General features: G+C 45.0%; 1 protein-coding gene across 1 annotated transcript; it reads left to right on the top strand.

The window, feature by feature from the left end:
- Positions 1-402: 402 nt before the first annotated feature.
- LOC308152128 (adenylate cyclase type 8) lies at positions 403-19,999 on the top strand (the record flags this gene model as incomplete). The annotated part of the gene is made up of 20 exons (XM_080525038.1): positions 403-558; positions 810-1,529; positions 1,673-1,822; positions 2,043-2,173; positions 2,654-2,765; positions 4,058-4,185; positions 5,478-5,636; positions 5,949-6,183; positions 9,408-9,590; positions 10,226-10,326; positions 10,698-10,899; positions 11,379-11,480; positions 12,424-12,593; positions 13,558-13,639; positions 13,827-13,985; positions 14,703-14,849; positions 15,878-15,970; positions 16,273-16,387; positions 16,592-16,794; positions 19,784-19,999. 20 exons carry the CDS (start codon positions 403-405, stop codon positions 19,997-19,999), a joined length of 3,564 nt encoding a protein of 1,187 aa, XP_080381164.1.
- Positions 20,000-26,814: the final 6,815 nt, after the last annotated feature.

Below are 26,814 nucleotides of genomic sequence, written 5' to 3'. Positions count from 1 at the left end.
GATCCAGAACTGTATAAATATGGTATCACTTTGGACCGTACACATTGGGCCGTTTATTTATGTTAATGCTCTCATTCTTCAGGAATCAAAAGTCATCAAAAGACAATAGCAGACCACATATTTAACGGATTATATGACATGTATTCATCTGGTTTGCTGTGCCTGCCTGTGAACTTTCCCCCTTTTCACCCAGTTTCATAACTGCTCTTCAAAAAATGAAAAGCATTTCTTCTACATCAGGGATATAATTTTATAGGAAAGGGAACCTTACTAACTAGGCCCCCACCCCCCACCCCCCACCCCCTCCCCCCACAGGTGATGCTGTCCCCTCCTGAGCTAAAAGGAACACCAAGGGCCTCCTGAGCACTTTGAGGGGGGTGAGGGTCACTGGGGTGTGTCGTCATGGTGACCTTCGCAGAGACGGCAGGCGTCCATCCGATGGGGCTGCGGCAGCCCTCCTATAACTTCACGCCCATGTCTCCTGGGCTGCGGCGCAAACGGCTGATGTGGCAGAACGCCGCCAAACACATCATCAGCCAACGAGAGATGAGCGAGCAGGTCAATACCACACACACACACGCACGCACACACACACACACACACACACACTACACACACACACACACACACACACACACACACACACACTACACACACACACACCACTCAGGGTCAATATCCACGTCCACAGTTACTGAGTGTGAATATGAACGTCTGACCTCTAGTCTTACTCTGGGTCAACATCCACTTACACTCTTACTCAGGGTCCACATCAACTGCAAGTGTTTGTTTATCTCTATCTCTGACAGGTGGGGGTGGAGCCGGCGCGCAAGATCTTCGTCACCCGCTCCTACATCGACGAGATCAACCGGCAGATCCGCAACAAGGCCTCGCGGGGGGCCACCAAACGCCGCTCCTCCACGTCCCGCGTCCACCCCATCCACGAGCGAAGCTCCACCAGCACCACAGGCTACGCCAGCGACGCCGACTTCTTCCAGCGCTGGGGCCGCACCGTGCGAGGCATCTACCTGCCCACGCTACGGCACACCTTCAGGTCCCACGACCTCGAGAAGCTCTACCAGCGCCACTCCTCCCACCAACGGCTCACCTCGCTAGCCATCACCAACGTGGTCGACGCCTTAGCTAAGCTGCACATCCTCGTCCTGTACCTGGTGGTAGCTCCCGAGACGGCCACGGACGCCCCGCGTGGCTGGCTAACGGGCTTCTTCATGGCGTTCGCCGTGACGCTGTGTGTCCTGGTGCTCACCTGCGGGGGCTCCATGTCGCCACGGTGTCTGCGCTACGCCGGCCTGGCTAGCTGGCTGTCCCAAACCACGCAGGTGCTGGGCGGGCTGGCGTACGGGTTGGAGAAGGACCCGTCGTGGTACGTGCTGTTCACGCTGTTCGCCACGTACACGCTGCTCCCGCTGCCGCTCCTGTGGGCCATGTGCGCGGGGTGTCTGACCTCGGCTCTGCACCTCCTGGTGGGCATGGTGCGTCACTACAACGAGGCGGCACTGCTGAGAGAGGTGAGGGGGAATCGTTTCTGCTTCGCGTGTCATGCATGTGTGAATGTGTAAACAACAAGTTTGGGCTCCATTTTGCTCTTATGCAAAGCTTGTAGCTCATCCACCTCCACTGTGTTCCCCTCCTCCACTCGTCCTCTGGACAGGTGTTGGCCCAGGGGCTGCTGTACCTGGGCATGAACACGGCAGGTCTGTTCATCCACTACCTGACGGACCGCGCCCAGAGACAGGCCTTCCTGGAGACGCGCCGCTGCATCGAGGGACGCCTCAAACTGGAGCAGGAGAACCAGAGACAAGTATTGTTCCCTCCAGAACTCCCTCCCCCATTAAACCCTACTGTTAGATAGATGGATGGATGGATGGATGGATGGATGGATGGATGGATGGATGGATGGATGGATGGATGGATGCATGGATGGATGGCTGGATGGACAGATGGCTGGATGGACAGGAGGGTGTGTTTGTGTTCATGATGGACAGATCAGGAAGGAAGATGTGTTTGTGTTTCTTTATCAGGAGCGTCTCGTGCTGTCTATCCTGCCTCGCTTTGTTGCCTTGGAGATGATCGCAGACATGAGTGCTTTGGATGATGAGCTTGTTCCACAGGAGTTCCACAAGATCTACATCCACCAGTACAAAGATGTCAGGTACACACACATGTACACACACATATAATATATTATACACACACATACCCACAGACACAGACACGCACGCATATACACACGCTAAATTGAAATCGAATTGACCCCAACCTTGCTCACTCCCCTCCCGCCTCTCCCCTGCTCTCTGTCTCTCTTTCTCTCTCTCTCCCCTGCTCTCTGTCTCTGTCTCTGTCTCTGTCTCTGTCTCTGTCTCTGTCTCTGTCTCTGTCTCTCTCTCTCTCTCTGTCTGTTTCTCTCCCTATATCTGTCTATGTGTGTCTGTCTCTCTCTCTCTGTCTCTCTCTCTGTCTCTCTCTCTCTATCTCTCTCTCTCTCTCTCTGTCTCTCTCTGTGTCTCTCTCTCTGTCTCTGTCTCTCTCTGTCTTTGTCTCTCTCCCCCCCCCCCCTCTCTCTCTCTCTCTCTCTCTCTCTCTCTCTCTCTCTCTCTCTCTCTCTCTCTCTCTCTCTCTCTCTCTTCCGTAGTATTCTGTTTGCAGACATTAAGGGTTTCACTCTGCTCTCCATGAACCTGTCAGCCCAGGAGCTGGTCCGCACGCTCAACGAGCTCTTCGGGCGCTTCGATCACCTGGCAGAGGTGAGACAATCGACAGTACGCACAGTAAACCAGTGAACCCAACAAGTTGCCAACCAATCAAAATGTTCAGACTTTTATTCTGAAAAATCTAAATACATTTCAAAGTTGTTGAAAATCAATGACACACTCGCTAGTCAGAGCCAGAACATTGCAACGCAATGGATATATAGATATAGATAACTATAACACTACTACATTGTTAGCAGGTTCACAAAACAAGCTGTGTTAGTTGACTTGCGAGTCTGTCATTGATTTTCAACAACGATTTTCAACAATTTTTCAGAATAAAGGTTTGAACATTTAATCGGCTGCGGATTTTCTTGGTTGTTCAGCAGCTGCTGTTACATACAGTATATATTTTTAGGGCATTTCTGCTTTTATTGGGAGAGAGACCGTGGAGATTGACAGGAAGGATGGGTAAGAGAGAGGAGGGATGACATGCAGGATATATCGAGAGTCAGAATCAAACCAAGAACCTTGCTACTACACCGGACCCGGAATCCCTGAACCTTACCATCTTACTCCAACATGTCACATGTAACCCCGACTCTAACCACTTTCCCCAGCCTCACAGACTTTCCCCTCACCTAAACACTAACCTTAACTTAACTCTGTCCAGAAACAAGCCCTAGACCCCACTTCCCTAGACACTTACTAGAAACTTCCCTCATCCACCTAATATCTTTTTACATTTCTTCCCTACCTCCCTCCCCACACCTCCTGGTCCTCTCTCTCTCTCTCTCCCCGCACCTCCTCTCTTCCACCCATCTTTCACCCCCTCTCTGTCCTTCCCCCTCTCTGCCCCTCCCTCTCTCTCTCTCTCTTCCACCCATCTCTCACCCCCTCTCTGTCCTCCCCCCTCTCTCTTTCTCTCTCTCTACCCCCCCTCTCTCTTCTCCCCCCCCTCCCCTCTCTCTCTATGAATGAATGAATGAATGAATGGTCTTTATTGTCATTGCTATAGTACAGGTACCAAACAACGAAATTTGGGAGGGGTGGCTCCCCTGGTGCTAGGAAAGAAAAAAAAAAAAGAAGGGAAAGGAGCTGGTTTACATAAATAAAGGCTATGTACACTATCCACTATACTATACTGTACAGATAAGACGACTAGGGTTGTCATATTGCACATAGTGTTATTGCACATTCATTTAAAGTGTCGCAGTTTGCAGGCTTGAAATGTACACATTTGTGCCTCAGCACTACACCTGATTTTTTCAATCCAGCAGCTGCCATCAATCCGTCCAGACTGTCCAGGGCCCAGAACTCTATCCCCCTCCTCTCTCTCTCCACAGAAGCACCACTGTCTGAGGATTAAGATCCTGGGGGACTGTTACTATTGTGTGTCGGGGGTCCCAGAGCCCCAGCGTGCACACGCTCGCTACTGCGTGGAGATGGGCCTGGCTATGATCAGCACCCTCCGGTCAGTCCATCCGCCTGCTATGGAGATTGTAAAGTTATATCTGATCCACCTAATATATTTGTATAATAATAATTATAATAATTGTTTTACTGCCATGCAATCAACTTGTCAGTCAATTGTTGGAATTTTTAATTTTTCATGATATAGGCAAGGGGTCCGCCATAGATGGCGACCCTGGAGCAATTTAGGGGTTCAGTGCCTTGCTCAAGGACACCTCAACACGTGTCCAGCAAGGGTTCGAACCGCCGAGCTGCCCACCTTGCCATCATTAGACGCCGGCTCTACCTCCTGAGCCACAGCCGCCCCTATAGTCTATTGTCTACAATCTCTTCAGATATTTTAACTTTATTATTCACTCAGTTCATCAAGGCAGAGCTATGGAATAACTTTTAACTTCAAAATGAATCCAGTCAGTTTTATAAGTGGTGTGTGTAGTCGATTCATTTGCGTGCCCCCTCAGCATACCCCTCCATCAGTGCTTCTAGTCAGCATTATAGGTTCAAGCCCTCCAGTAATGAGCCCTCCAGTTAGACACACTGTCTTTGACCTTTTGCCCTTGTCCTGTACATTTCATACCGTACATGTATCTTAACTGCACGTATCGTATTGATATCCATCGCCCTTGTCCTGTACATATATCTTTACTATACATATCATACTGTATATATATTTTAACTGTACATATCATACTGTACATCTTAACTGTACATATCACACTGTACATATATCTTAACTGTACATATCATACTGTATATCTTAATTGTACATATTATACTGTATATATATATATATATCTTAACTGTACATATTATACTGTATATATATATATCTTAACTGTACATATACTGTATATATCTTAACTGTACATATCATATTCATATTCATCACATGCATATTGACTTTTTATATTCATTTACTTATACTCACTGCAATACCATATACTGTCATAACATGTACGCTGTCTACATAATCAAGCCACTATGCCACTATTTGTCACTATCTGGTTAGATGCCAAACCCCATTTCGTTGTCTTAGTTCTTGTACTCTGTAAATGACAATAAAGTTGAATCTAATCTAATCTAATGTAATCTAATCAGGGATACTCACACATACCCTATATGGTCACTCCATCATTGTGCCCCATCATTGTGTTTTACTTTATGGTCCATTATCACAAGGAAAGGGATATTTGATTCCTCCCCTCCCTCCCTCCCTCCTCACCTCCTTCCCTCCCTCCCTCCCTTCCTCCTTCCCTCTGTCCAGTGCTGAACTGTGCTGTCCTGCCATCTCAGGTCTGTGCGGAAGCAGCTGAACCAGGACATGGACATGCGCATCGGTGTCCACTCAGGCTCGGTGCTGTGCGGGGTGCTGGGGCTGCAGAAGTGGCAGTTTGACGTCTGGTCCGGGGACGTGGGCATCGCCAACATGCTGGAGGCGGGGGGCGTACCAGGGTGAGGGCACACACCACACACACATACACACACACCACACCACACGCACGCATGCACACACACGCACACACCAAACACACACACACGCACACACACACGCATGCACACAACACACACACACACACACACACCACAAGTACACACACACACACACACGCACGCACGCACACAAACAAAAACACTTTAAAAAAAAAACAAGACCAGGCTCTCCTCTACAGGGGTGTGAGTGTGAGTGTGAGAGTGGCAGAGAGGAGCTCCGTAGGGTGACAGGGTGACAGAGTTTGACCCCATCTGTTGCTTCTCCGTCTACAGGCGCATCCACATCTCCCGGGCAACTCTGGACTGCCTGGGGGGCAACTACCAGACGGAGGAGGGGCGTGGCCAGGAGAGGAACGAGTTCCTACGGAAACACAACATCGACACCTTCCTCATCTGCCCCAAAGAGGAGCCGAAGACCCCGGACCACCCTGAGCCCCCCAAAACCCAGAGACCCACTCCCAACTGGAACCCAGAACTGCCGTTTGGGAATATCATTGATATGAACTGTGTAAGTAAGACCACCTCAGTAAAGAGACCCAGGGGGAGGCTGGTGGAGGTAGAAATCGGAGGACGGGGCTCATTGTAGTGCATGGAACGGAATGAGGAATGAGAGAAACGTGTGTTTGATTGCATTCCTTATTTTCCGTTCCATGCATTACAATGAGCCCGTCCTCCAATTTTATACCTCCTCCTTACAGTCTAGTCCTCTCACCTACCTATAAAGTTGACTTTATCATGTTTTTATCCTGAAGGATTGTTGTTGTGTTTATTGCTTGTTTTTAGAGCAGTCAGTAAAGGAGAGCTAATGAGCTAAAGGATGAGTTGTGGTTGGGAGGAGGAGTTCAAAGTGGTCCACTAGGATTGAAGGAACCATTTTTTATGAGTCCGTATGGTTCCTGCCGTGCATGGCTGTCTGCTGTATCCGTAGGCCTAGTTCAGACATCCATTAACACAGCTTTTCCCTGAAGTGTACATTTGTGCACTCCTTTTACATTTTACATTTCTATTTTAGCAGACACCTTTATCCAAAGCGATTGACAACAAATGAATGAATGAATGAATGGTCTTTATTGTCATTGATATAGTACAGGTACCAAACAACGAAATTAAAAACAAGAAGGGAAAAGAGCTGGTTTACATAAATAAAGGCTATGTACTATCCACTATACTATACTATACAAATAAAACACTGTGCTGTACTCTATGCTATGCTATACCTATTCTAACATTTCCTATCTCTGAACCTTATGTACCCTAGGGTTGTCATATTGCACATAGTGTTATTGCACATTCATTTAAAGTGTCGCAGTTTGCAGGTTTGAAATGTACACAGTTGTGTTTCAGTATTACACTTGATTTCAATCTAGTAGCTGCCATCATTTGTCTAGATTGTCCAGGGCCTAGAACCTAGGTCTTTGCTGTGTTCAGGGCCTGAATGGCCCTGGGGTAGAAGCTGAGCTTCAGTCTGTTTGTCCTTGCGAACATGGTCCTGAACCGCCTGTTCGAGGGCAGCCGAGCAAAGTGTTCGTACCCAGGGTGGGATGAGTCTCTGGAGATCTTGGAGGCCTTCCTGAGGCAGCGTGTGTTGTACAGCTCGTCCTGAGGCAGCGTGTGTTGTACAGCTCTTCCTGAGGAAGCGTGTGTTGTACAGCTCTTCCAGAGAGGGGAGGGGGGCGCCGGTGATCTTCTGGGCCGATCTCAGGACTCTCTGTAGCGCATTCCTCTTTGCGGCTGTGCAGCTGGAGAACCACACGCAGATGCAGTAGGTGAGGATGCTCTCCACTGCGCAGCGGTAGAAGGTCACCAGCATCTCCTGTCCGATGTGGTCTTTCCTGAGGACTCTCAGGAAGTAGAGCCGCTGTTGTGCCTTCTTGATGATGGCTGCTGTGCTGTGTACATTTGGCTAAATAAGTGAATCATCTATCTACCAGTCATAGCAGGAATAACTAATCTATGCTCGGCCAGGGCATAGATTAGGGGCCAGAATACATATAATAATATATAATATAATAATAAAAAATGAAAATATATAATAAAATAATAATTATATATATACACTACCGTTCAAAAGTTTGGGGTCACTTAGAAATGTCCTTATTCTTTAAAGAAAAGCACCGTTTTTTTCAATGAAGATAACATTAAATTAATCAGAAATACACTCTATACATTGTTAATGTGGAAAATGACTATTTTAGCTGCAAACATCTGGTTTTTAATGGAATATCTACATAGGTGTATAGAGGCCCATTTCCAGCAACCGTGTTCTAATGGTACATTGTGTTTGCTAATCGCGTTAAAAAGCTAATGGATGATTAGAAAACCCTTGTGCAATTAAGTTAGCACAGCTGAAAATGGTTTTGCTGGTTAGAGAAGCTATATAAATGGCCTTACTTTGAGCTAGTTGAGTATCTGGAGCATCAGATTTGTGGGTTCGATTATACTCTCAAAATGGCCAGAAAAAGATAACTTTCATATGAAACTCGACAGTCTATTCTTGTTCTTAGAAATGAAGGTTATTCCATGTGAGAAATTGTCAAGAAACTGAACATTTCCTACAACGGTGTGTACTACTCCCTTCAAAGAACAGCACAAACAGACTCTAACCAGAATAGAAAGAGAAGTGGGAGGCCCCGGTGCACAACTGAGCAAGAAGACATGTACATTAGAGTCTCTAGTTTGAGAAATAGACGCCTCACAGGTCCTGAACTGGCAGCTTCATTAAATGGTACCCGCAAAACGCCAGTGTCAACGTCTACAATGAAGAGGCGACTCGGGATGCTGGCCTTCTAGGCAGAGTGGCAAAGAAAAAGCCATATCTGAGACTGGCCAATAAAAGGAAAAGATTACGGTAATATGGGCAAAAGAACACAGACATTGGACAGAGGAAGATTGGAAAAAAGTGTTATGGACAGTCAAATCGAAGTTTGAGGTGTCACGCAGAAGAACATTTGTGAGACGCAAAACAAGTGAAAAGATGCTGGAAGAGTGCCCTAACGCCATCTGTCAAGCATGGTGGAGGTAACGTGATGGTCTGGGGCTGCTTTGGTGCTGGTAACGTGGGAGATTTGTACAAGGTAAAAGGGATTTTGAATAAGGAAGGCTATCACTCAATTTTGCAACGCAAAAGCCAATTTTGCAACGCAAGAGCCAATTTCCTCCTACAACAGGACAATGACCCAAAGCACACCTCCAAATTATGCAATAATTATTTAGGGAAGAAGCCGGCAGCTAGTATTCTGTCTGTAATGGAGTGGCCAGCGGAGTCACCAGATCTCAACCCTATTGAGCTGTTGTGGGAGCAGCTTGTCAATGTCTTGACTATATTTTCTATTCATTTTGCAACTCATTTGATAAATAAAAGTGTGAGTTTTCATGGAAAACATGAAATTGTCTGGGTGACCCCAAACTTTTGAACGGTAGTGTATATACAGTATATATATATATATATATATTTATATATATATATATATTATTATTATATATATTTTTATTATATTAACAGAAGAGAAACTGTACATGGGGATGTAGATGTCTCAGGAGGGAAGACACTCCCCCGCGTGGAATTTAAAAATCACATGATGTGATGTAAGCATGGGATCCTCCACCAGCCCCAGTGCCCTGCCTAGTGGCCTCCCTCCATTTCCACTAGGGGACGGAAACAGGTGGAAAATTGGCATATACACCCCACCCATTCCCCGCAGGCCCGTGACCTTTCACCTCTGACCTTCCCAGATCCTGGCCTCCTTCACCAACGGCTCGCTGGCGCAGCTGCCCAACTCATCGCGGCGGTCGGCCTCCAAGGAGATCAACAAGCGCATCGAGCACGCCATCGCCGTGCGCAGCAGCGAGCGCATGCGCCAGGAGCACATCACCCCGCTGACGCTGGTGTTTAAGGACACGCACATCGAGGACAAGGTGAGGAAGGGTGGCGGGGGGGGTCAGAAACCTTGGTAAGGGGTAGGGTAGGGGTCTGCGCGAGGGGGTCAACATAAGCTAGAGATGTACAGTATTATACTATGGGGGGGGCGGGGGGGGGGGGGTATGATGGTATAGTAGTGTGCGTGCCGCTGCTGACAGATTGTTCATCTGTATTCACAAGACTGTGACACAGTCTAATCATTTGGTCCGCATGTCGGCAACCAATCAAAATGTTCTGACTTTTCTTTTGAAACACGGAACTGCGTTTCAACGTTGTTGAGAATCACAACACAAACTTCCTAGTCAAGCCAAAATACTGCAATGCAATGGATTGGGTGAGTATTCCACCCACTGCTACCTAGTTAACTATAACACTACTTGTTAGCAGGCTCACAAAACAAGCTGTGTTAGTTGACTAGCGATGTGTCATTGATTTTCAACAACGCGGAAATGTATTCACATTTTTGGAAAGAAAAGTCAGATCATTACATCAGATGTCCTGACATGAGGACCAAAGCATTAGAATGTGTCACAATTCAGGAGGTTGCACTTGTAGCAGATGGAAGCTGGTCAGGGTGGTAGATAGACCCAACATGGTACGGACTGTGATGATGTCTTCCTCTCTGTCTCAGTTCTCCCAGATGAGAGACGAGATGTTCAACTCCAACCTGATCTGCTCCTTCATCATGCTACTCTTCCTCATGGCTGCCCAGGCCCTCATCCCCGCCCCCAGGTAGACGGATGCCCCCCCCCCCCCCCCCCCCCCGCTGACTAATCACAGCATCACTTCCTGGTGGAAGCAGGTTTCTTTGAGGCCTTTAAGATTTGTTAATGTTAATTGTTTCTCCTCCACCTCTCTGTATCCATGTCTCTCTCTCCCCCCTTATATCTATCCATCCTTTCCACCTATGCCCTCCCTCTCCCCTTTACTTACACACCTTCCTCACTCTCTCTCTCTCTCTCTCTCTCTCCCCTCCTCTCCCTCTCTCTCTCTCCCCCCCCCTCCTTCCCTCTCTCTCGCTCTCTCCCCCACCCTCCCTTCCTCACTTTCTCTCTCCCTCCCCAACACTCTCTCTCTCTCCCCCCCCCCCCCCCTCTCTGTAGACAGTACCCAGCGGTGCTCCAGTTCTCTCTCTTCCTGTTGGCCTACCTGTTGCTGCTCATGGTGGCCCTGGCTGAGGAGTTTAGACACGCCCCCTCTGCACTGCAGCAGCTCTGCTGCTGGATCCACGAGAACAACAGCGCCCGCAACCTCCTCACCCTCACCGCCATCGCCATCAACTTCGGCATGGCCTCCACCGACATGGTCAGAACTAAAAAAACACTAAATAACCTTTTTTTGTTGTTTGTTTGTTCTCCGTACAACGTTGATGGTTTATGGTCCCCTGCACATTCTCCAACTCTCTAATAGGGACTCTATCCAAATAAAGTGGGACCAGATATGGTCAAATACCAGCAGTTCTTTACCAGGCAAAGTGGACAAATGACCTCCTTCACAAATCATGAACTGCTGTGTTAATTAATTAATATCTGTGTTAATATCTGCTGTGTTACCTGTTAATATCTGTAATATCCCTGCTAAGATTGTTCAGTGGCACTGGCCATGGTTTCACTCCAGCCAGTGTCATAAAAATGAGAAACTCTGACGACTGATGAATTCCAGTGTTAACATCTGTGTTAACATTTAGGCTAGGGAACGGGAGTCATGGCAACGAGGGTCTGATGGAGGTCAGCTGGTGCTGCTGGGTAGTGTAGTTCTTCACTCCTCTGTGCGTGTTTGTCCAGGTGTGGTGCAGCCTGAGGGACACAGAGGCGGGAGGGGGGAACAGGACCCTCAGCACAGACTCACCCAACCAGTGGACTCTCACCACCTGCACCTACCCTGAGGTAAGACCATTATCTGGCAAGCCTGCACCTACCCTGAGGTAAGACCATTATCTGGCAAGCCTGCACTTACCCTGAGGTAAGACCATTATCTGGCAAGCCTGCACCTACCCTGAGGTAAGACCGTTATCTGGCAAGCCTGCACCTACCCTGAGGTAAGACCGTTATCTGGCAAGCCTGCACCTACCCTGAGGTAAGGGGGACCATTATCTGGCAAGCCTGCACCTACCCTGAGGTAAGGGGGGACCATTATCTGGCAAGCCTGCACCTACCCTGAGGTAAGGGGGGACCATTATCTGGCAAGCCTACACCTAAGCCTGCGGTAAGGAGGGGACCATTATCTGGCAAGCCTGCACCTACGCTGTGGTTGACATTATTTGATTATTTTGAAGTCCTCTTCCTCTTCTGCATGACAGTAGGAAGACTAAAGCTATGGGTGTAAATTCCTGCTGGGATTATATATATTCATATTATATCCCCCCCCAAAAACTGCTGAAAGTCGCTAAATTGCATATGTTAAGTATAAATAAAATGGTTTTCATACTATCATGCTGACCCAAACCAAACTGTGCTGGTTCAGATAATGATCCTTTGCACATGACACTCTCTGGCATGGCTTGGCTCTCTCACAGCAGCCTATACTGTGTCATACTCAGTGGGAAGAGCATGGTTCATGTCAGTAAGATAGTGTGGGAAAAAACTTTTGAAGAAACACTCGTCTCATTCATCTAGTTTTACCAGGTCAGTTTCTCTCATATCTATTCTATCTATTCATTGCTCCAGAATTAAATTTGATTATGTATCTATCCATCCAACACATTGTCCCTCTCTCTCTCTCTCTCATCCTCCTCTCCCCTATCTCTCTCTCTCTCATGCTCCTCTCCCTCTCCCCCCTATCTCTCTCATCCTCCTCTCCCTCCACCCTCCTCTCTCCTCTGTTCTGTAGTTCTTTGTGCTGAGCGGGGTGGTAGCCATGGTGACGTGTGCGGTGTTCCTCAGGCTGAGCTCTCTGTTGAAGCTGGCTGTGCTACTGCTGGCGGTGGCCGTCTACTCCTACTTCATCCAGCTGGCCTTCCACCTGCTGTACATCAGCCAGGAGCACGACCTGGTACACAGGTACACACACACACACACACACACACACACACACAGCTGGCCTTCCACCTGCTCTACATCAGCCAGGAGCACGACCTTGTACACAGGTACACACACACACACATACACACACACACAACCTCAGCTGTGACATTGTCACACACACACACACACACACACACACACACACAGCTGGCCTTCCACCTGCTGTACGTCAGCCAGGAGCACGACCTCAAACACAGGTACACACACACACACACACACACACACACAATGATATGACACTTGTAAAATCATCAAAATGTACTCTTTCCTTACTTGATTCGATACTGTGTGATATGAATGAATGGACTTTATTGTCATTGCTACAGTACAGGTACCAAACAACGAAATTTAGGAGGGGTGGCTCCCCTGGTGTTAGGAAAGGGGAAAAAAAACACTTTTAAAAAAATCACAAGAAGGGAAGGAGCTGGTTTACATAAATAAAGGCTATGTACACAATCCACTGTACTATACTGTACAGATAGACGACTAGGGTTGTCATATTGCACAATAGTATTGTTTCACGTTATTTAAAGTGTCACAGTTTGCAGGCTTGAAATGTACATGTTTGTTCCTCAGCACTACACCTGATTTTTTTTTTTCAGTCCAGCAGCTGCCATACAATCCGTCCAGACTGTCCAGGGCCCAGAACTTAGGTCTTTGCTGTGTTCAGGGCCTGGACGGCCCTGTGGTAGAAGCTGTTCTTCAGTCTGTTAGTCTTAGCGGCCAGGGTCCTGAACCGCCTTTTCGAGGGCAGCCTGGTAAAGTGTACGTACCCAGGGTGGGTCGGGTCCCTGGAGATCTTGGAGGCCTTCCTGAGACAGCGTGTGTTGTACAGCTCTTCCAGAGAGGGGAGGGGGGCGCCGATATGGCCACAAATCTAAAGCAAAATCTCTTTCTATCTCTGTCTCTCTCTCTCTGTCTCTCTCTCACACACACACAGGTCTCACTACCTCAGGAGGAAGGGCATCTCCATCCTTCTCATGGCCATGTTTGTTGTTGCCGTGTTCTACAATGGACGACAGGTACTGTAAGACGTGACTTAGTGTACTGAGCAGCTATATAACTACTTAACCGTGTGTTTCTCTACTAACTTAACAATAACATTATTCAATGTTTGAAGCATTAGCCCACAATTATGTGACAGTCTGGTGGTCACATGTCAGTGGAGCCTGGTCCTTATTGGCTGCCCCCTTTTCTGTATCCCCGCAGTGGGAGGCCACAGCTAGGCTGGACTTCCTGTGGCGTCTGCAGGCCCAACAGGAAGTGGAGGACATGCGGGAGCTGCGGGAGCACAACGAGTGTCTGCTGCACAACATCCTGCCCTCGCACGTGGCGCGCCACTTCCTGGAGAGGAGCAGGAACGACGAGGTACGTCACATCACCGCAGGCTAGTTGAACGGCCCGATTCCAAACCAATCCATCTGTCCTATTTTTTTTTTACGTTTTTTTTTCTGAGTGGGGCAGTCCCACTCATATTTTAATTTGTATTGTGACACAGTAGAGATTTGACAGGAAGGATGGGTGAGAGAGAGAGAAGGGATGACATGCAGGATATGTCCGCAGTCGGATTCGAACCGGGAACCCTGCGGTTACATGGTCAGCATTTAGTCCGCTACGCCACCTAAGCGCCCCTCATCTGTCCTAGTTTTAACGCTAGAACAGCCGTACCTATTTTGCCTACTAATAGAGCCGCCTCAGGGGTCAAATGACCATAGTCTTTATAATGGGAAGCTGCTACTTACACACAAAGACCACTTGTTGGCGCATCTTGTAAATTAGCCTGCCTACTACACAGAAAAACTGCTAAATAGCTTTATACTAGCTTATCCTGATGTGATTTTGAAAATGTAATTATACTGGGTGGTAGAACACAGATATCTAGGAAAAGTCATGAAAGGAGGGTCCTGAAATTTGATAGAGTGCAAAGGTATATTAAAAAAAAATTACTCACTTGAAATGACCCCACCCATGGCTGTTCTAGTGTTAACTCCTTATGGATATCCACAGCACAGATCTGAACTCGGCTAGATAGGTTTTTTAATTACTGAAATGAACTCACCAGTGACTATACCGTCCCTCTTTCAGGATCTTTACTCTCAGTCCTACGACGAGGTGGGGGTGATGTTCGCCTCCATCGCAGGGTTCAACGAGTACTACGAGCAGAAGGAGATGAAGAACCAGGGGGTGGACTGCCTCCGTCTGCTCAATGAGATCATCGCCGACTTTGACGAGGTGAGTGGGGAGACATTGTTATGACCTTGGCTCCAAGGCCACAACAAAAGGGACATGCACCACATTTTTTAAAGTATAACAAAAGTATTTATTGACTAAAAGAAAGTACTATGAGGTGTGAACGTCAGTGATGACGCATCTTGGATGGGTGAGTGGATAACATAATCCAAACAAAGGATACCTGTAAGGGAAAGAACAAAGAAAAAGCCAAATGGCAACAGAGCAGAAGCAGGGAGCGAGTGAGGTCCTGCAGTGTGGCTTTTATGGCCACGATGCACCGGGCCCAGGTACACCGAATTAGCCAATTAAGACGCAGGATAGATGCAAGTTTAGATGCAGGATAGATTGGAACCAAACACTCAACCCCCAGTGCACACCCCTAGAGGGCACCACAGGGGCCATCACAGGGGGAAGAGGGGTGTATCAACAGTAGTGGGGTACGTTCAAGATAGCAACGTTTCGCACCGCTGTGACTTCAACTTGAACTTCAATTGTTTTTTTGGTTCTGTTTTTTACTTTAAACTGTTTTACTGGATTTTTGTTCACACACTCTTCTTAGTTAATTCAGATGCTGTTTCAAAAGCATTCCCCACAATTTATGGATTCTGAACGCAGCCTTGAGGTGGAAAAGATGTCTAAGCTCAAAGCTTTGCTATCAATGTAGACAGGTTACGATCAATCAATGCAAGGCACTGTTTTAGAAATTAGGAACTCTGAGGACTCCTCAATAGACTGCCAGGTTAGAAAGAAAAATAACTGGATAGAACCAAAGAATAAAGTTGTTTTAAATGATTTATTGCACTCTTCCACTATCAGTCCCTGATGAACTTTTCAATTCCAACTATTTTAATTATATTTAAATTAGAATTAAAACACAGAGGTGATGATTAATTATAAACACTAATCGCCACTTCCCCACTGACTCACCTCTTTCTTTCTCATTGACTTTTCGAATATCTCTCTCTCACCCCCTACCGCTCTCCCCTCCTTCTCTCTCTCTCTTTCTCTCTCTCTCTCTCTCTCTCTAGCTGCTGGAGGAGTCCTATTTTCATGACATTGAGAAGATCAAGACCATTGGCAGCTGTTACATGGCAGCATCTGGCCTGGCTCCTGACAGAGAGGTGCTGTTCACTTTGCATAAACCCACAGAGTACACCTCGAGCCCTCATTAGTACAGATAGTATACTATATACACAGTTTAGCACATAGCCTTCAGTATGATGAATGCAGGGCAGCGCGTTACCTTGGCTACCCTGTGAATGGAAAACAGTAATTTTTAAAAAGTGTTTTGTATCTCTCTCTCTCGCTCACACACACACACACGCACACACGCACACGCATTCACTCACACACACGCATGCGCATGCACATGCACTCACTCTCTCACACACACACACACACACACACACACACACACGTACAGGGGCTTGTGACCGAGTGGCACCACCTGAGCGAGCTGATCCTGTTTGCCCTGGCCATGCAGGAGACCCTGAGAGGCATCAACAGACACTCATCCAACAGCTTCCAGCTACGCGTGGGTGAGACCCATTAAACAACCTTAGCATTTCATTAACATTAATTAATGTTGAAATCACGTGAAGAAAATGGAAAAGATCTTCAACGAGCAATCAACATTTATTCCAACTCTTTGTTTAACACGGCAGATCGACAGACTACATACTTCCTCACAAGATAACTAACGCATAACAGCGCCCAACAACTCTCATCTCTCCTCCCCGCAGGCATCGCGCACGGGCCGGTGGTTGCCGGAGTGATCGGGACCACCAAGCCGCAGTACGACATCTGGGGGACCACGGTGAACCTGGCGAGCCGCATGGACAGCACGGGCGTGAGCGGCCGCATCCAGGTCCCCGAGGCCACGCGGCAGATCCTGGTGGACTGGGGCTTCGTCCTGGAGCTGCGGGGCCAGATCTACATCAAGGGGGTGAGAGGCTGTGTCGGCAATCACACACTCCTACACTATTTTTTATACTCTGCACATTGGATAAACTGTACATAAACTACCTCACTGTACATAGCCCATAACTGTATATACCTCTAACCTATACTGATGCTTACAATACTACCTCTGCACATACTGTATATTACATAGTTACCTATCACTACCATTCTTGTTCTATTTATATCATGCCCTTACTGTATATCACTATATTTGCACTTTTGGTTGGATGCTAAACTGCATTTCGTTTTGTGTACTTGTACTCTGCAATGACAATAAAGTTGAATCTAATCTAATCTATTTAGTAGGCATCTGCCACAGGGAGTATGAGTGGCCTGCCTAGTTGTTACTGTATATAATGTTTCAGATGTCTATTTATGTCTAATCTTTACTTTTATTTGATTATTATTCAATTATCACTCTATCTATTTAGTAGGCATCTGGCATAGGGAGTATGAGTGGCCGCCTAAAATGCTTGAAAGACCAGGATGTTGTGTACGGTATTCACTACATTCACTGACGAATACAGTCTGATACATACATACCGTACATACATATGAGCATGTACGGTATGTATGTACAAGATTGTATTCTGATTGCTGAACATGCAGTGAAATGAATAAGATGAAGACGGAATAGTCATACATTAAAGGGATAGTTCATTAGGAAATCACATAATTTGTTCCTAATCCTGAAAGGAGTCTATGGACGAGGACAAACTTCAATCCATACTTTGGTTCTGTTTATTTAAGTCACTAACCGCTAACGGATAGCATTTTAAACCCCCACAAAAAAACGATGGAAGTCAATGCAGGGCTTAAAGTACTCCGGCACAGTGCCGGATTTCCAGCGCGGGAGAATTTAAAAAAATTGCGCCGACGTGGTGGCGGGGGCACTGTTTCACAAATAACTTAGCTTTCGTGTTTGCTAGCGAAACAGCTGATAGTTGATGTTGACTGCTCAAGGAGAATACATATTTGAAAGTACAGAATGCCTGAGAGCCTTATATTGCATTATATTACATTATATTTTGAATGGCCATCTGGTGCCTGAATATTGTTTTTTCCTTTACATATATAATGACATTTCCACCATAACTTGATGGCGAAAGGGCACAAATTGGTGCATATCAATTCACCAGAATGCAAGAAATTAAGTGTTTGATGCTCGTTTAAGGACCCCCAGACAGCCCTGCTTCATGGGTCCCCCCCGATGTCAAACACCACTGGTACCACCTCCGCCTCATTTTGAGGCAGGAAAACCCCTGAGTAGTGACGGGAAGCCTTATGGGACGTGGTGCCAAGAAGGAGAATATAAGTGATAGTGGCTTAATAAGTAATCAGTTTGTTCTTTTAAAGACATGTATATATTTTATTCTGTATTGTTATAGTGATAGTGGCTTAATAAGTGATGCAATCAGTTTGGCCTTTTAAAGACATCTAATTTTATTTATTTTTTATTAAGTATAAAACAGTATTATGAATGAATGAATGAATGGTCTTTATTGTCATTACAGTTTTTCCCAATTGCTAAAACACAAAAGCCATTTCTCTAAACCAAATGACCAGTTCTCTAAACACATTTAATAAAACTAGCTCCCATTTGCCAAAACCATAAACACATTTCACATGAAGACACAATTCACAAAACACAATCCTCCTTTTCTCATAAATCTAAACACATTTTGTCTTGCTAAAACACAAGTTGCAAAAAACTCTGCTCAAAATGTCAAATTCTCAAATTAAAGCTCATGTGATGCAAAATGCTTGCCACAGTCAGCAAAATGTTAACACAATGAACACACCTGGCTTCATTCATTAAACATAACGACTCAAAATTTAAGACACTTGTTGCAAATGATTGTGGTGTGTGTGTGTGTGTGTGGTATAGTTCCATAAATAAATAAAAAAACATCACACCCTGAACATTGTTTTCAGTGAGTATTGTTGTGTGTAATGGATCCTCTGTAGTGTTTGCATTGAGTTGTGATACAGTACAGTATTGTACATGTTACGGTACATGTGGGAATACGGTAACATTTTTCAAACCTTTATTTACGTAAAACTCGATAGGACAACAGTGCAACAACTTCGCGGCTGAACTTTAGTAAAATTTCGGACATCATATGCCATTTAAAGGGGGGAAATAGATATCTAAAAATGCATGACTATCATGCAAAATCAGCCTTACTGTAATGTAAAATATGTAATGTTAGATATAACGTTAGACAGGGAGCGCAGATTTATTTTTATGCATGACTATCATACATGTGGGAAAACTAGGGTTAGGGTTAGGTGCTAGGGTTACAGTAAGGTTAGGGTTAGGGTTAGGGGTAGGGTTTGAGTTTGAGTTTTGAAGAGAGAAGGTGTGGTTTTGCTTATGTAGCTTTAGAAAAGTGTGTTGTGTTTAGAGTTTTGGGGAAATGGAGGAAAGTTTTGTGAAATGTGTTTTAGCAATTGACAAAAACTGTAATACAGTACAGGTACCATACAACGACATTTAGGAGGGGGGGGCTCCCCTGGTGCTTGGAAAAAGACTAAAAACACGAGGGCCAAGGGTAAAATAAAAAAGGGAAAAGAGCTGGTTTACATAAATAAAGGCTATGTACACTATCTACTATACTACTATACTATACAACAAAACACTGTGCTGTACTCTATGCTATGCTATAAAATATCCTAACTTTTCCTATATCTGAACCTTATGTACACAAGGGTTGTCATATTGCACATAGTATTGTTGCACATTCATTTAAAGTATTAATGCATTTTAATATTGAGACAAGAAGCTGTCTTCTGTACCCGCTCTCCCAATATCTCAAACTGTGACCCCCCTCCCCAAGAAAAAGTTTCAGGCACAGGATTTTTTCCCACTTTAAGCCCTGTCAATGTGAGGCTCCCCCATAGACTTCCCTGTGTAGACACAGCATACTGTACCTCATGAGTATCCTCCTTTCCTTCACCTGGGTCCCCAGGTGAGTGAGCGCCAGGGGAGGGTCCTCACCTACTTCATCAGCAACAGCCGCACCCAGAGGGCGAGCAACGGGACCGGGGGCCGATCTGGGGGACGCTCCGGGGGGCGCAGCACGCTGGCGGCAGTGGTGTTCGGCCTGGTCCAGGCCCGGAAAAAGGAGAAGCAGAGGGATGCGAACGGTGGCTTCAGTCTGTCCCCCAGCAGTGGACAATTATGAGGATTACAGTTCAGACCAATGGAGGGGGGTGGTCACAGTTCATTCCTCGCACTTCCTTTGGAGTCTTGAGTGTGATGAGTTCTCAGTGCCTCAGTGGTGAATCACCTGGTCTGGAGAGAGAGAGAGAGAGAGAGAGAGAGAGAGAGAGAGAGAGAGAGAGAGAGAGAGAGAGAGAGAGAGAGAGAGAGAGAGAGAGAGAGAGAGAGAGAGAGAGAGAGAGAGAGAGAGAGAGAGAGAGAGAGAGAGAGAGAGAGAGAGAGAGAGAGAGAGAGAGAGAGAGAGAGAGAGAGAGAGAGAGAGAGAGAGAGAGAGAGAGAGAGAGAGAGAGAGAGAGAGAGAGAGACAGACACAGACAGACACACAGACACACAGACACACAGACACACAGACACACAGAGATCGAGACAGACACAGAGATCGAGACAGAGAGAGAGACAGGGATGTCCAAGTTTATGGCTCCTGAGGAGAGAACTGGACAGAACATTGACAGTATTCTCTCTCAGAGTACCAAGTTAACAGACGCCCTCTAGAGGAATAAAGGACATGTTTCGGACATCTTTCGAGGAAAAACTTTCTTTGTGCATCATCCAGAGGACTTTCTCTGGAAGACCCTTCTTGGCTCGGAAGAAGGATCTACTCTTTTGGATCCACTGACTTTGACCAAACAGCATTAGGATGCTAATACCTGTTTTTCTATTGCCATATCTACGGCCACGTACATGTTTGTTATATTTGTTTTCAGGTATATTTGCTGCGATTTTGTACAGGACAGAGGCCAACAGATACTTACTTACTCATGTAAAAACGATCCTGTTGTTTACATGTCCAGTCAGTTAGTGAGTTCCCAGACCTCTTCGCCATAAGATCACAAATACCTCACTTGTTTAACTGTACCGATATGAACTGTGCAGCCTATTTTGTATCATAGCCTTTTAATCTAGAATAGTAGTATAGAAAGCCTATTCACTATTTTGTATGATGTTACTGATGATTGATTCCCATCTGAACATTTTTATTACAATTTCCCATATTGTAAGTAGAGATAATATGTTGTTTGACCACTTCAGTGATTACTATAGGTCTTCTATGTGTCCCATTGGGCTGAACACCCTAACTTCTTCATACAGGTTTACTTTGTCGGTAACACAGGTGATTTGCTGCAGATTATACAGTATGTGGGAAGCAGGTTTGAAACCAAATCCTTTTCAATTCCATCAATTCAGGAAGTCTTTTTAAGCTTTTTAAATTTCATATAATGTTTCAATACAATGTTAAGAACACACATACACGGGTCAATGACGTGACGCCTACTTTTTCTGTCCAACTGAATTTTTTACCTTAAAAAAAACATAAAAATACATAAAAAGATAACATGTATGTCTAATACCTTCCCCATATACATAACCACTCTAACTTCTCCAAACATTTTAGTTATTGGTCATCTGAAGTGTCAAAACATCATGTGGGGCGACCGTCCAGCCTTGACTGGTTTTAGACAACCGGTTTAAAATCACTTTAAATCGATTTAAATATATCCCTTGTTCTATTTGGCATAATTTCAAACATGTTTTAATTGATTAATTAATTAATTTAATTGACAAAATTATTATTAAGCATTTGCACTTATATTTCCATCATAAAATACAAACGAATGTTGTCCGAATATGTTAATTTTATGAAATATCATCTCGGGCGACCATCAAGAAAACACAATTGTGGGACTTTTATTTTGAAACCACCTCAAGGACAGATGTTGCATCCGCCAGTCACATGTGAGGGACCCAGAGAAACAACTGGCATGTTAGTAAGTCTCTCTCATATTTGCAAATAAATCTCTTTTTTAACTGCTGTCATGTACTTGCCACTTTTGGATATCATTTACATTTTACATTTTTGGCATTTAGCAGACGCCTTATTCCAAAGCGACTTACAATCAATACATTTGAATACTAAGCATGTGAATCAGCAGTCCACCATTCGTTGCAGGAAGAGTACTCTAGCTCGGGCCCGGGGCCACTGATAGAAGGAAAAACCTTCTCCCTATTATCGCCTTCTACTAAACTTTTATTTTATTTTATTTATATTACTGGAGAAACTGAGAAACAGTACAAGGGGGGCAATAGAAGTTCTTAGGGACACAGTAGAGGGGAAAGCGGGTGTCTTTAGGAGACGTAGTGGTGAGGGTCAGAAGATGTCTCAGGAGGAGCAGTTAAGATGTAACCTGAAGAGATGGGTCTTCAGTCTACGATGGAAGATGGGTAGTGACTCTGCCGTTCTGACAGCCGTGGGGAGCTCATTCCACCAGCGGGGAGCCAGTGTTGTGAAGAGACGTGATCGGGCAGCCCGACTGCTGTGTAGAGGAGGTGGGGCCAGTCGGCCAGCCGAGGTGGAGGAGCGGAGTGAGCGGGCAGGGGTTTGGGGGGTTACCATATCATGTGGGACGACCCCCACAAAACTGTGAATAATACGTTTTATCTGCAAATCTATATTTTGATGATAAATGTTATAGTGACATGTGGTAAGAAGTAGCTAGTTTGGTTTCTGTTGCTAACTGTTAGCCTGTAATATTTGACTGAACTTGAAAACATCATCTAGGGCGACCGAGTGTCATGTTGGGCGACCACTGCTGAGTGTTTTACATGATAGATATATGTCCTGTATTTTAGTTTCTGTATATTTATATTGTATTCATGATTTATATACATATATATATACATATATGTTATATACTATAACAAAAGTTATTTGTTTTAGCATAACTCTTTGTATAGGGCAATTCCATGTAAATGTCACCCTCACCATGAAAAAAAAAGTAACACTTTTGACTAGAGACGAGAACAGTCGGCTTTTACCGGGAAAGAAAGACACCATCACAAAAACAAAGTAAAAAAACAACGAAGAGTTCTTACGAAGCCGCTCACAGAGCTCCATGCACTGTACAACAGTGAGATGAAGAAGAGTCTCCGCCTATCTTACAGGCAGTTTGCCAGAAGACGCCCCTTCTATGTCACTGAGCCAAAGACCAGGGATCGGGACACATGTGCATGCATGGATCATGAAAATGTGCACCTGCTGGCCAATAAGCTTTACAGCAGAGGGCTGTTGAAAACAAAGAGCATCTCTGAGCTGCTGGGCATGATAGTGTGTAACCCAAAAAATAAAGACTGTATGGATCGCGTTTGTGTCAAGTGCTGCTTTGAGGAAGTCCAGTTCCCTGAGACAGAGAGCAGCACAGAAGTCACCTGGGAGCAGTGGAAGAGGGTCACCTCCACAAATGGAGAGAAATCGTTTTTCTAACGTGGTCAAACAGACCCAGACCGGAACCATCAAGGATTTGATAGAGCTTTTCTCTCAGAAGCTAGAAGCCTTGGCAATACACCAGTTCAACTGGCTGCACCAGGCAGAGCAGTTCCGCCTCCTCAAACAAAACCTCACAGAGTGCGAAGCTGTTCTGCACATCGACTTCTCTGAGAACTATGCCTGCAAGCTGAGCACAGAGATCCAGGCATTTCACTTTGGAGGCAGTAGACAGCAGGCTACTATCCACACAGCAGTCCTGTACACTGTCCATGGAACAAAAACCTATGCGACACTGTCTGACAGCCTCCGCCACGACGAACGGGCAGTGTGGGCGCATCTAAACCCCATCTTGAGAGAGCTTCAGGAAACGTTCCCAGAGATCACAACTCTCCACATTCTGAGTGATGGGCCGGTTACACCGTACCGGAACAAAAACAACTTTTACCTCCTCAGTACTGTGCCTTTCCTTTCCAGATTCACAAATGTGACCTGGAATTACTCCGAAAAATCCCATGGAAAAGGGGCCCCAGATGGGATTGGTGGGGCAATAAAGAGAGAAGCGGATCTCTACGTTCACAGAGGAGGTGAGCTTCAGACACCACAGGATCTGTACGAGATGCTGAACAAAAGACTAGGCTCAAGTATCACTCACTATTGGGTAAGCAGAGAGAGCATCGAAAAATGCGACGAGCTGATTCCTGGCGGCTTGGAGGCTGTGAAGGGCACCTTTAAGATACACCAGGTTTTGTCTTCACAGCCTGCACAGATCACTCACAGGGAGGTGTCATGCTTCTGCAAGCGCTTAGAGATGAGTCCATGCCCTTGTTACAAGCCAGTAACAGTAGACCTGAGAAACACTGTGCGCCACACTGAGAATCCCCCAAGCTCTCCTCCTGAGCCACCCAGGGAACAAGAAGGTGTTCTAGATCTGTGTGGCAAGTGTGTAATTGTAACCTACGATGAGTTTCCATATGTAGGCCAGGTCCTCAAGGTTGTAGGAGAGGAAGTGCAGGTCAGCTGCATGCAGCAGTCTGGTGACAAGAACCTGTTCATGTGGCCACAAACTCCAGATGTAATTTTCTACTTCAGGAAAGATGTTCACGCTGTCATCTCAGAGCCTGAGCCAGCAACCTCACGCTTCTCGAAGCTGACTTGCCTGGTGTTAAAGAAATGCCTGGTGTTTACCATGAGTCTGGTCACAATGATTAGATGGTCATTGGTCACAATGCAATGAGTAAGGAAAATGAAATGGCAATAAAATGGGGAAGAAAAGGAACGAAAAGAAAATGGAACTGAAATAACAAGTGACAAATGAGAATGAAATAGCATGAATAGATTAATAGAATGAAATAGCAAAGACAATGAAATTACAGTAACAATGAAATGGAAATAGCCTAGTTTGTTACATGCTGATGTTCCTAAACATCGTTTTAATGTAACAAATGATCCACTGCTCCAACCAGCCTGTGTTGTAAGTCATATACAGGGAACTGATACAACTGTGTTGTAGGTGTTTAGTGTTGATTTCATCCATGCAACTAGGTTGGTGTTTATTGTTTATTGACTCTATAGAACTGTGTTGGTGTTTAGTTTGTATTCCATATATACAACTGTTTACTTTTTATTGACTGAAATTGTTAATCCCTGTGCAATGTGACTACCAGGGTCCACAAAAGTGATGCTACTTAACCCTCCTTCTCTCACTCATAGATTGACAAAACCAAAGATGAGATGACAAGGACGTGAAAATGTACATTTGTGAAATATTTGTTCTTGAAGAAGTTCATGAAGGATATAATGTGCATTGCACTTTAACTTTTTAAATGTTTAATGTTTTTAACATTTGTGTGGGTAGTGGTGGTATAGTGGATAGTGAGTTGGACTTGTGATCGGAAGGTTGTGAGTTCAAATCCCGGAAGGTTGTGAGTTCAAATCCCGCCTGAAACTACACCACTACTAGTGTGCCCTTGAGTAAGGCACTTAGCCCTCAGTTACTCCAGGGGGAATGTCCCTGTAATTCGTAATTGTAAGTCGCTTTGGATTAAAAGCGTCTGCTAAATGGCAAAATTATATTTGAATGTTCCTGACGAAACTTGTAACCTACGCGTTTTACGTTTTACATTTTTTTAGTTCTGTGATATTTGAATGAATTTAAGAATATTTTTTACTTGACCACTTGAAAAGATTGTAATAAAAACGTTGTTCCGTTTTCTTTAGTCTGAACTGTATTGTGTACATTTTAAATAGACTTTTAACTACCTGCGGTTTTCTCATAATTTGGGGCGACCATCTGTCATGTGGGGTAACCAACTATTGGCAATTACTGTACTAAATTCTAAATAGAATATCCATCAGTTTTGGCTAAAATATTAATCAATTGTATACTATGCTTAAGTGGATATTATCTGTACACATTTTAAATCAGTTTTATGGGTTTTAGAACAAAAATGGGTATTGTAACTGCATTACGAGGGAGACACTGCCATTATAGAATAAACTTGTGAAGTCATGGTTTACAAAAAATGAAAGGGCACACAGCCTGTCTTTCTTAAACAGTTTATTTAATTACTGATACTTGTTAAAATATTAGTAATGTTAAGGAAATATATTAATTTTTGGATAAATTACGGTCGGGTCGCCCCAAATGACTTTTTTTAAGGGTGTGTCCTATTAATTCAACTTTAAAAACACTAAAATCTCTTAATTTGGGGTTTTTGCATAAATGCATGTGTACACTACATTCCAAATGTTTGAATAATGGCCAAATATATTGTTATTGTTAGTATTTTAAAATTGGCCCATTCAAAAGTCTTATCTGTCAATGACCCACACACACACAAGTGAGTTGCTGGCTATTGGAACAAATAGTATACCCTGATACTCAAATGTATTAATGATACTCAAATGTATTAATGTCAAATGTATTAATGTCCTTTTGTCAATTACCGAAATGGGATTCAGTTCACTTCTAGAATTGATGGAATTTATAAGGAATCCGCCCCAATTCTTATAGTTGTTTTTACAGTTCTTACCTATGTGCTCACCAGCTCAATACAAACCCACAGATTTGTGAACCCATTTTGATAGGCTGCATCCCATGATGCAACAGTAGATGCAACAGTAGATCACCAAGTATTTGAGGACTCGTTGTTATAATACTGTCCTGTACAGTCTCACAACTTCCAGGACTCCACCTTGGAACAGCAGATAGACCAGTTTCAGCTGGCTGTGGCCCGCGCCAAGGAGGAGCAAACCCGCATGTTGTGAGTATACCTCACAACGTGGTCCTCTGTGGCTCAGTTGGTAGAACATGGTGTTAACAACGCTTAGGTTGGGGGTAGGGATGTCCCGATCCGATCCACGGCATTAAAGACGACGTGAGTATTTGAATGTTGGTGCACCTCAAGAATGAGAATGTGACAGGAGAAGAGTGACTGATCAAACCACAACAACAAACGCTGCTAACAGCTAGCGGCTAACAGTGATACATAGCTACGAAAGTCTAACTGCGTTTT

The sequence above is a fragment of the Nansenia antarctica genome (assembly GCF_963989245.1).
Source record: "Nansenia antarctica genome assembly, chromosome: 1".
NCBI lineage: Eukaryota > Metazoa > Chordata > Actinopteri > Argentiniformes > Microstomatidae > Nansenia > Nansenia antarctica.
The sequence above is the reverse complement of the archived record's forward strand: the minus strand, read 5'-3'. Positions and strand labels throughout refer to the sequence as shown.